General features: G+C 31.5%; 1 protein-coding gene across 1 annotated transcript in view; it reads right to left on the reverse strand.

The window, feature by feature from the left end:
- The window catches only part of LOC106470133 (voltage-dependent calcium channel type D subunit alpha-1-like), a gene marked incomplete at its 5' end in the record, with an annotated part of 108,804 nt that overhangs the window by 33,987 nt on the left and 62,774 nt on the right, over positions 1–12,043 (reverse strand). Inside the window, 6 exons of the mRNA XM_022398716.1 lie at positions 343–402; positions 2,707–2,836; positions 3,911–4,103; positions 5,275–5,335; positions 5,904–5,919; positions 10,534–10,721. Of these exons, the coding sequence (XP_022254424.1) occupies positions 343–402; positions 2,707–2,836; positions 3,911–4,103; positions 5,275–5,335; positions 5,904–5,919; positions 10,534–10,721 (648 nt within the window). The remainder of the gene's footprint in view (positions 1–342; positions 403–2,706; positions 2,837–3,910; positions 4,104–5,274; positions 5,336–5,903; positions 5,920–10,533; positions 10,722–12,043) is intronic.

Genomic DNA, 12,043 nt, shown 5'->3' on the forward strand with positions numbered 1-12,043 from the left:
AGTTATGAAAAATTAAACATTTGAAATTCTAAAATCATAACTAATATTCAACGTTAAACTGGTACACAATTAAAAACATTTTATTTAGGCCTATCTATGGTCTTCAAAAAAGTTGATGACTCTACATGTTTCGAGGTTACAACATCATCCTCAGGAGTAACGTCAAAACATGTAGTGTCGTCAACTTTTTGAAGGCCATAGATAGGCCTAAATAAAATGTTTTTAATTGTGTATCAGTTTAGCGTTGAATATTATTTATGATTTTAACTTTATATACAAGTGCCAAAATACTATAATTTGAAATTCTGTTCTGTAAAAGTAATAACTGAGATCTCTGCCTACCTTTAATGTAATTTCAATAGTGAAGACACTGGTAAAGAAGTAATCAAAGTAGTTCAGAATCTGTCCACACAAAAAGAAATAAAGACAATTAAGCATTGTTCTTAGAAATAACATAAAATTCCATAAGTTAATAATATCATAAGCAGACGGTAGGCATAGTTTTACAGTACTGTTATGTACTAATCCTACTTAACACCATATCGTTAAAAGTCGGGTAAGTATAACTTTCAACTACTGGACTATCTACCCTCTGCCCACTACGGGTAATTGAACCATCGGGTACTTACATTGTAAGTCCTTAAACCTGCTTGGGGACATTCAACTACAAAAACATTTATACACAGTTAATATCAAAACTCTGCCAATTGTTTTCCCACACCTACTTGTGTTTTTCCTTAGTGGGTGATTAAATGTAGTCATGGTAATAACACAGTATTCTGTTGGTATAGCAACATCAGCATCTAAGTACACATGATGCATATAAACTTGTTACTGTTACTATAGATTTATTATATGTATAATCTAGGTAAACCAGTCTGTGATAGCAGTTCAGTGTGTCCTGGCAGTTAGGGCACTCGACTCACAATCAGAAGACAGAAGACTTTTGAAACGTCGTCTTCTACACTTGTGTTTTTATAACAGGCAATTGCCGTCCATTTCAGTTTACTCATCATGAATACTCTGACTAAACAATCTATCAAAGAATATTACAACGGTTATCAGGAGCTAACACATATACCAAAGAATATTACAACGGTTATCAGGAGCGAACACATATACTAGCATTTAGAAAAGATTTTAAGTTTGTGAGTTAACAAATTCACAGTCAGTGAATTGGGTTATCATATAAACAATGAGTATATTAATCTGTTTATATTAGTTGAATATAAACTTTTTGGGTTATCATATAAACAATGAGTATATTAATCTGTTTATATTAGTTGAATATAGAATTTTTGGGTTATCATATAAACAATGCGTATATTCGTCTGTTTATATTACTTGAATATAAAATATTTGGGTTATCATATAAACAATGAGTATATTCATCTGTTTATATTACTTGAATATAAAATTTTTGGGTTATTATATAAACAATGAGTATATTCATCTGTTTATATTACTTGAATATAAAATTTATCCAAGAATTTCATAGACATACAGTTTCTGTATGGGAACTGGTCTCACATTATGATAGTATGCTATTGTTATGCACTTATGTTTCAAAACAGACATGGAATCTTTGTGTACCATATAATATGATGAGTATGCTACTATCACCTATATGGATACATAGTGTTTGTAGAGCATATTATTCAAAGTAATGAATACATGCTATATTTTAATAATGACACACGTGATAAGTCTGCAGTAGGATTCTGCACTCTTACAACAGCTTGTGTTGTTATAAAGTGGGCTAACTATTTCCTAAGGTTGGTTAACCACTCACATGGCAACAAGAGAAATACCACATCTGATACTGCTAATACAAAATGTAGAAAATGGGACCACTACAAAACATTTAGCAGCAGAGGTGATGAGTGCTCCCTCTAAGTTCAGTGGCCGTACGACAACTAATCAAGTGCTGCACACTTCATTATTCCAGCTGCGCACATCCTCACTAATGGTGAGGAGTCTCAACACATTTACGGCCTTAATGACCCTGGCAGTCGATAGGCCTAAAGCCCAAATAACCAACTGGTAGCATTGCAAAGTGGCCTAATGATCCAATAGGGTAGTTGGTCTGAAAATACCCCCCTCTCCCCCAACAAACAAACAAAAAAACTGGTAGATGACATCTGCACAGTGGCTTTTCTATATATTAGAAGTTGTTAATCTAACCGATTTTTACCAATAATTATTCGATGAATACGTCACGAATTCCTTTCATGAATGGTGTTAATTTTGATTGGTTCACAAAGGAGTTTACCGACGTTTGACTGCCTCGACTACACTTTTCAGCCTCTTTGTTGGTCAAACTTGATTTCAGAAAATTTATAAATATTTCAGTTATCTATGAAATGTGAGGTTAGGGTATACTAAGGGGTGGGGGTGGTAGTACTTTCTCCCTCATTTTTTGTAATCATTCAACTCTTGCTGGTTTCTGGAATACAGAAAGTTTATCCTTATTTTTGTGTTACATATAACTGGATGGTATAGAGTCATAACTTAATTTATTGATTTATTTTAGCTGAAATAAACCATGGGTGAGGCTTGCAGTTCCTATTTCTCATTTGTAATTTCACGGTAGGTAATGTGATATCTTAAAAAATCATAGCAAAAAGCAAAATAACAAATGAGCTCTAAGAAATTCGCTCGACAACTTGATAAAAGTTCTGTGTGAAAATCTATTACATAACTTACCTGGTTTCTATCAGAGTAGGCATGGAGAGGATCTTCAGCAGCTAGCATTGCACTGCTAATCATGATACACAGTAAGATGACGTTACCAAAGTAAGTATGGTTGACGAGATGATGACAGAAAACACGAAACCTGTAATTATCACATCAATGATTACATGTTGTTCTGCTCCAGACGAATATAACTATTACTTTAATAGAAGGTTTGCTCACTATCAAGGAATACAAGGGTAGTTCTAAGCATTTGAAAGTTTAAATTCGATGACGAGGAACCCACTTTGAGATTAATAATGGCTTAAATGGGTAATGAAGAAAAACTTTAATATAAGTTTCACATGACAGCAAATGTACAATGTTTCGACAAGGTTTTGTCATCATCAGGTATTAAAGTTTTTCTTCATTACCCATTCAAGCCGTCTCCAGCCATTATTCATTTGAAAGTTTGTCAAGAGGCATTCAAGCAGTGTCAGATTTTTCTCTTGTTAACAAAAATCATTTGATATAGTTTTAATAATAATCACGAATATATGTCATTCACAATGGAAAATTGTATCTTTTGATATGTATAATGCCCATTACTTAAACAAAAGTTGTTGTATTAAAAAAATACCACATACATCATCAAAACGTTACACATGAGAGCTCCTTCGATGCATTAGAGTAGAGGACTACTGTGAAGAACGTAGGTTGGTAAGAGAATAAGTTGTAATGAGTACAAACTTTTTATAAAAGAAAGTTTATATATTATGAATGAAAACCCAAGCCTTAACAGAAATACCAACACTCTCTCTCCATGCTTTGTTCAAATAGCTTCTTTTAATTGAATATTTTAATATGATAACACAATGTCATGGTATTTTCATGTTAGTTAATTGTATTGAATATTAATTTTTCCTATTGATTATTCTCATACATTTACTGATGATGGAATATCTTTAATTACAAATCTTTCAAACTATTAAAGATGATGACAATTGTTGCCATGGCTCTACTCTTTATTATTAGTTTGACATCTTATTAAGCAAACGAAAACTTAGAGACCCAAATAATCAAGTAATGTGCCTAAAGAAGAGTAAGAATACAAAAATAAACTACAGTGAGCATTTAAGAATTTATATAAAAAGAAGTTCAATACTCTGTGATATTTTCTTCCATTAATCTTCTTTAATAAGATTGTTTTTAATCAGTTTAAACTAAAAATACTCACCTGTTTGTATGAGAAAAGATAAAAAATGATGAGTACTTGGGGATGGGATGGACCTTTTTTGGGATATTGATTTCTGAAAGACGACGTGGACGGGCAGTGGAAACAGTAGTAGTTTCTTCTTCTTCTCCTACATCATCCTGTTCATCTTCCTCCTCTTCACCATCAACATATTCATCATCGTCTTCATGCTCTTCTTCAAAAATGATCAATAAACATTAGCATACGTAACTTAAGTAAACTTTTAAACAAACAGTTTGAAAAACAGACAGAAGGTTCAAAATAAAGAGATATTTATCTTAGATAGGTTATCTAACACAATAATCTAGGTGAAAGATCATTAATATCTAAAGGTGCATTTAACTACCTAATCTAAAATGTACATGGAAGATTTTATATGATATATACATATGAAGAGATATCCAATGAGCAGACAGATTACAATGTGGGTAAAGAATGTTACTCAATTATCATCCAATGAGCAGACAGATTACAATGTGGGTAAAGAATGTTACTCAATTATCATCCAATGAGCAGACAGATTACAATGTGGGTAAAGAATGTTACTCAATTATCATCCAATGAGCAGACAGATTACAATGTGGGTAAAGAATGTTACTCAATTATCATTTAGGGAGACGTTCAGTCATCACAAACTACAATACCAGGTGATGAAAAAGTCCAAACATTTGTAGACATGTTTGACCACAAGCATAATCAAATAATGTGTAAAGGATTATTAATGACTAAATATATACTACAATACCAAGTGATGAAAAAGTCCAAACATTTGTAGACATGTTTGACCACAAGCATAATCAAAAAATGTGTAAAGGATTATTAATGACTAAATATATACTACAATACCAAGTGATGAAAAAGTCCAAACATTTGTAGACATGTTTGACCACAAGCATAATCAAAAAATGTGTAAAGGATTATTAATGACTAAATATATACTACAATACCAAGTGATGAAAAAGTCCAAACATTTGTAGACATGTTTGACCACAAGCATAATCAAATAATGTGTAAAGGATTATTAATGACTAAATATATTTTCAAATAATATCTAATTTTAGAAGAAAAAAGTATTATAAGCTAGAGACGTATTAAAGCACATGAAGTTAAACTATAACCTTATAAAAGATCGTTGGTATCTTACATATATAAGGACGAACATGTTCAGTTACAGTCTAAACAACTAGATGTATTAAAGAAGAGATCGGTCAAGAGATGATGGAGATATGCGCTAAAAGTTTGTACTTGAAAAAAAACTAAGAGCCATTCTATGAGCTGCTATGCCATGACTAAAAACGTAGAAAATATGTTTAAAATATAACCTAATTAACAAAATATAAAATTACCATAATCATTTGCTGTCCCTTCATCAGCTTCTCCTTCGTCTACTTTAATTTGAATGTGAGCCTTCAAAAAATTAACATTCAACTTAGAATTTAAGTAATTTCAGTTCGAAAACATAACAATTAAATAGTTACACACACAAAAACTGGTATTTTTGTAAATAATGGAAACTAAAATTCCCTAAAACAAAGTACAATAAAAAACTAATTGATACAAAAATATTTATAATATCTGTACACAAAAGGGGAGAAGGTAAAAAAAAAAGATATATTTACTAGAGGATCTTTAATGTGTTTCAAAAAGCAAGTAAAATATATTTGAAATTATGCAAATAACTGAAAATTAAAAGAACAACCTTTAATCATAAGATAAATTTTCCTTTATTTTATAAATTAGAAAATGCAGGAAAGTCTTTAAATGCGTGGACTTTGATGTATGTTTCTCTTTGACGTGCAACTATCGTCTAAGCTAATTTATTTCAACTTCTACTTTTTTTGTTTTTTAAAAATAGTTCCACACTAAATTTATTTTTCTGTTCAAGCACGTATTGTGAAAACTTGTATTTGTTAAGATTGAAACAGTGTAAATGTTTTTGTATTTCTTTATATAATAACATCTTGATAACACTTACACTTTTATCCTTGGAACTAAAATAAAAGAAAACAAAATCAATTTGTTAAAATACTCTGATGAAAACCTGATTTTAATGTAAATCAATAAATGTAAACTGGAAAAAAAAATTTGGTTTTAGTTTTCATTAGAAAAGCTAATTAATATAAATACAGAAAAAAGACATACATGGAAAAAGTTTTGACTAATCATTAATCTTGCTTTACATCAAAATTGTTTATGTTAAATAAGATGAATAATATAGGTTCTAAAGCATAATATTCATAATTTGAACTATCTTTTGATATTGGACTAATAAATCCTTTAAAACATATTTTTGGCCATATAAGACAAAAGGCTTGTTCCAGTTTAAAAGGTAACTTTTCAGAAAGTGTCATAGAAATCTTTCCTTAGTTAGAAATAAAAAAGTTTTACAAATAATAAATAGTATTTTAATAACAAATATTCATCACAACTATACATTATATGTCTACAAAAACATGTTAAATAATCAAATTTTTTAGGTTTAAAAAACTTATAATAATAAAAAAGATTAGGAGTACCGTATTCAAAAATTTCCATAGAAAAACAAAGAAACCAGAAATACATAAGGTGGAATATGTTGAAAGCACGAAGATTCTTTTTTCACTCTTCGCAGTGTTGGAAATGATGGAAAAAATGACAAACTGATGATATATTCACCATTTTCAAGGGCATTTCTGACAGTGGTTTTATGAGCAAAAATAATTAATAGCTATTTCAAATGATAAGATATGTAAAGGCTTAAAGATTTGGCCAGGCCAAAGATGATGAAATGTAAAATTAGTGGGGATTTCTCTGGAGAAAAAGCTCAACACCTATGATAAAGTTTTCAAATGATTTAATAAGATGTCTTCTTGAGAAAGCATTACATAATTTTACTGAAAAAGCTCTAAGAATGTATGAGATAAAATATCTTACGTTTCGAAAAATAATTAAATAAAAAAGTTAGAAATTATGTTCCTTTTATTGCTACTAGTATAATGAATTTTAAAATTTTTCTACTAAGAACATGTAGATTCAGAGCATGAAGTCTGTTTTTTACTTTGAGTAAAATGGAATAAATTTCCTTATCCCTTTCAGCATCAAGCTGGCAACATTTGTCGTCATAACCCCTTGTCCGTTTGGCTTGATTGTGTGAAAAGTTTGTGTCAATATCTTGTGTATGTAGTTCTTCTATAATTGCCTTTCAAGTATATAAGATAGTGTTTTTTCATCTTTGTGGAAAATGTGGAAAATATATTCAAAGATGTGACATAATTATAATTTTTATTCAGCACCGAAAGGGCTAAAGATGAGGTATTGTGATTTTTGACACTTGTGTCTAGAGAATTTGATTCAAGAATCCTAACATTAAATGCTCACCATCAAGTGATCCTTCATGAAATTATGAAGATTAATGATAAAGATGAAGACAATTGATAAGATGAAAAACATTTTTATTTGGGAAGGCTTCAAATGTTTTGGAATACAATTATTCTACCTTCAACGAAATCGGGAAATACTATTATAATTATATTTATCAGCTATTGTTATGATGACATCAATAACTAATTTACTTAAAATATTCAGTAAAAAAGTAAAAGGAAGGAACTGTACAGATTAAAGAATACTTAACAGAAGTAACAAAATTTCAAATTGCATGAGAGATCAAATTATAAATATAAATTATATTTGAAAAAATCCATTTAAAGTAATTCACAATTTTTCTGACTACTTTCTAAGTCATGCTGAGAAAAAAAGTTTTAGCTAGAGACCTAAAATTTTCCATGTTCTACCCCACCTCCATTTTGTTTAAAAAAAATTTTCACCCTTTGAATTATTTCTTTGAAAATTGAAAGACTTCTCAATTTTGTAAGCCGTTAAGAGCAGGGTGATGTTTTGTTTTCATTCATCATATCAACCATCTTCATTTTTATTATTAGACTTCATTTACCCCAAGATGAATTCAATGGCAAATTATGAAGATGTATGGGGTGGTATTTTAAAATTATTGTAAATAATCATACAGAGAAAATGGGATAAACTGTTGCTCTAAAGAAAAGATTAAGGATAGGATGGAAGTCAAGAGAAGCAAATTATTAACAACAGTGAAGTGTAATGTTTACATTAAAATCTTGGAATTAAACACCAGCTTTCTTGTGTAGTGTGAACTTTACATTGATAAAAAATAACAACTCAGTTTATATGTGTAAGAATAGATTTTCTGGTGAGTGTGTTCCAATGTGGTGAAAATAACAACTCAGTTTATATGTGTAAGAATAGATTTTCTGGTGAGTGTGTTCCAATGTGGTGAAAATAACAACTTATTCAGAAACTAATGGTAGCTAGTTGATGACAATTTAATATGTTGAAAAAGGAACTTGGGAGATATTCACTACTAATTACTTGAAAATACTGTGCCTTGCAGAAGTATTCACCCCTACCAATAATGTCACATTTTGATGAAATACAAATAATGTAAACAATTTTTTAATGAAAGTGTTCTTATTAAAAAAACTAATGATCAAACTAACACTGTTATATATGAAGAAGGTTGAATGTTAGCTGATCAAACTTAACAGTTATGTGTGAAGAAGGTTGAATGTTAGCTGATCAAACTTAAGTTATGTGTGAAGAAGGTTGAATGTTAGCTGATCAAACTTAACACTGCTATATGTGAAGAAGGTTGAATGTTAGCTGATCAAACTTAACACTGTTATATATGAAGAAGGTTTAATGTTAGCTGATCAAACTTAACAGTTATGTGTGAAGAAGGTTGAATGTTAGCTGATCAAACTTAACACTGTTATATATGAAGAAGGTTTAATGTTAGCTGATCAAACTTAACAGTTATATATGAAGAAGGTTGAATGTTAGCTGATCAAACTTAACAGTTATATATGAAGAAGGTTGAATGTTAGCTGATCAAACTTAACAGTTATGTGTGAAGAAGGTTGAATGTTAGCTGATCAAACTTAAGTTATGTGTGAAGAAGGTTGAATGTTAGCTGATCAAACTTAACACTGTTATATATGAAGAAGGTTTAATGTTAGCTGATCAAACTTAACACTGTTATGTGTGAAGAAGGTTGAATATTAGCTGATCAAACTTAACAGTTATGTGTGAAGAAGATTGAATGTTAGCTGATCGAACTTAACAGTTATGTGTGAAGAAGGTTGAATGTTAGCTGATCAAACTTAACAGTTATGTGTGAAGAAGATTGAATGTTAGCTGATCGAACTTAACAGTTATGTGTGAAGAAGGTTGAATGTTAGCTGATCAAACTTAACACTGCTATATGTGAAGGAGGTTGAATGTCAGTAAAACCTGCAAAGAAAATATGTAAATTGAAATTTGCCGATTGCATAAGTATTCAGTCCTCTAACTCAGTACTTGATGGAAGCACGTTTGGCAGCAATTACTGCTGTGATCGTTGATGACTCCAATCTTCAAGTCTAGCCATAAATTTTCTATTGGATTCAAGTCAGGACTTTGACTGGGCCACTCCAGGACATTCACTTTCTTCCTTTGAAACCACTCCAGTGTGGATATGGCTTTGTGTTTCAGGTCATTGTCCTGCTGAAGTGTGAATTTTCGACCCAGTTTTAGATTCTTGGCTGACTGAAGCAAGTTTTCCTCTAAGATTCATCTTACTCTGCATCATCCCCTCAATCCTGACAAACTTCCCAGTCCCTGCTGATGAGAAGCATCCCCATAACATGATGCTGCCACCACTATGCTTGACAGTTGGGATAGTGTTGACTGGGTGATGTTGACTGGATGGTGTTGACTGGGTGATGTGCTGTGTTAGGCTTGTGCCAAATGTAATGGTTTGAATTTAGACCAAAAAGCTAAATTTTTTCTTGTTTGGTCACAAAACCTTCTGCCAAATGTCTGCAGTATCATTTACATGCTCTTGCCCATAGAGGGCAGCTTTTTGTAGGGACTGGGATATTGTCGATTTATTGAACTTTGCAAGTCTTTCAAAGTCACTATTGTCTTCACAGTAACATCCCTAACCAGTTTCCTGCTTGTCTGGCTGCTTAGTTTGGAAGGGCAGCCTGATATGGTAGTTACTGGGTGGTATGAAGCACATCTCACTTTTTAATGATGGACATCACCGTACTCAAAGGGATAATCAGCAACCTTGAAATTTTCATGTAACCTTCTCCTGATCTGTGCTTCTCTACCATTTTATCCCTGACTTGTTTAGAAAGCTCCTTGGTCTTCATGGTTGGTTTGTCGTATCGCTATGTGAGTTGTGGCTTGAACAGATACATTTACTCTGAAGTCAAGTTAAATCACTTTGATTACACACAGGCAGAGACCATTACACTAAGTTTGTGACCTTTCAAACTAATCTTTTGCACCTGAACTGATTTAGCAAAGGGGTTGAATACTTATGCAATTGAGAGTACATAATATCACCATTTTTTTTAGCTTTCTCAGTTTGGAATAGATTGTGTAGATTCTAAATATAAAGTACCATTTGAAAGTTTGAAAAGCTCAGACAGCAACAAAATATGGAAATTTTGCAGGTGGGTGAATACTTAGAAAGACATTGTAACTGTCAAAAACTACAATAACTGTTATTCTAGATTATACAGTGTCGATTCAGTATAAAAACTTACGCCCTTAAACCCGATGCATGATTTATCAAGGAAGTGTCCATTTTATTAGGCCCAGCTTGGTCACTTTCTTGATCAATTTGTTTCTTCTTTCTTTGTTTCCTCTTTTCTTTTTTCTCCTTTTCCTCACTGTTCTGTCCACCCACAGAATCTCGTGCTTGTTGCTCTTTTTCCACCTCTTCTTCTTCCTCCTAAATAAATCGTCCATATAATACACTGTTTTACATCTTGAACAATATTACATGTGACATTCCTTAAATTCAAATAACAGACAATATGAACTAAACTTTCTAGTAAAGTAAATTTTAAACAATGCTGTTACTTATAATGGCTGGAGATGGCTTGAATGGGTAATGAAGAAAAACTTTAATATAAGTTTAATATAACAGCAAATGTACAACATTTCGACAAGGTTTTGTCATCATCAGGTATTAAAGTTTTTCTTCATTACCCATTCAAGCCGTCTCCAGCCATTATTAGTCTCAAAGTGGGTTTCTCGTCATTGAATGCTGTTACTTGTTCTAATTGTTCCTCTAAACTAATCCCAATATATAATCAGTACTCTAAAGCTTAAAAAATCTAGTTATGACACACAGAATTGTATCTGTAAATTAATTATTAAAGCCAAACAGTCTCAACTCATTGATATTGGCTCTAAATCTTTAGCTTGCTAATCACGAAAATGTTATGTTATGTATTTAGTTGTAGATATCCAATTATAAAAATTAAATCCTTATCGTGCCTTTGCAAGGCACATAGGACCAGTGCTTTTGAACTCTGGTCTCAAGTAGTACAAGCAGATGAAATTGGTGACCCATTCCCCTGGGGTTGGATGGCAGTACATCACAGGTGAGCCCTCAGCCAACGGCTGGTATTGATCATACAGCTAGATAAGCTGAAGCAATAGGGATAAAGCGTCTTGCTCGAGGAAACAACAGTGTGATGCAGGCCAGCCTCGAACTCACAACCATCCAACTATAAGTCAAAGCTACTGAGCCATGTTGTCCTGTATCTAAGTAAACATCTATAAAATAAGACTACATTCTGATACATCGTAAGTCATCTTTAATTGTAAAATACTCTTCATTTTAGTTTGCACTTAATCTGGGATAGAAATTCTATGATTGAGTAAAAAGCAAGAAAAGTTGATTTAAAAGGAACAAAATGTTATTAGTACGCTTTCCTTGCTACAAGCTGCAAATAAGGAATATTATTAAAAGTCTTCTTCTGATGTTTAAACACCATGAGCTTGCATTGTTGAGGCATATGAAATATAAACACTATTCCAGTTTTGGTAAGCTTAACGTCTTGAATATCTGTACTATTTTTGGTGTCTTTAGTTTGGAAAATTTCTTGCTAAATATCATGAAACAGATAACAAATGAGAGAGTATGTTAATACATTAGGTATAAAAATTTAGTTAATTATGTTAAGTTTTAAATTAAAAACAATAAAATCTTGTTTTAATTTAAAACTTAACATAATTAACTAAATTTTTATACCTAATGTATTA

This window comes from Limulus polyphemus, unplaced genomic scaffold (assembly GCF_000517525.1).
Source record: "Limulus polyphemus unplaced genomic scaffold, Limulus_polyphemus-2.1.2 Scaffold3838, whole genome shotgun sequence".
Taxonomy (NCBI): Eukaryota; Metazoa; Arthropoda; class Merostomata; order Xiphosura; family Limulidae; genus Limulus; species Limulus polyphemus.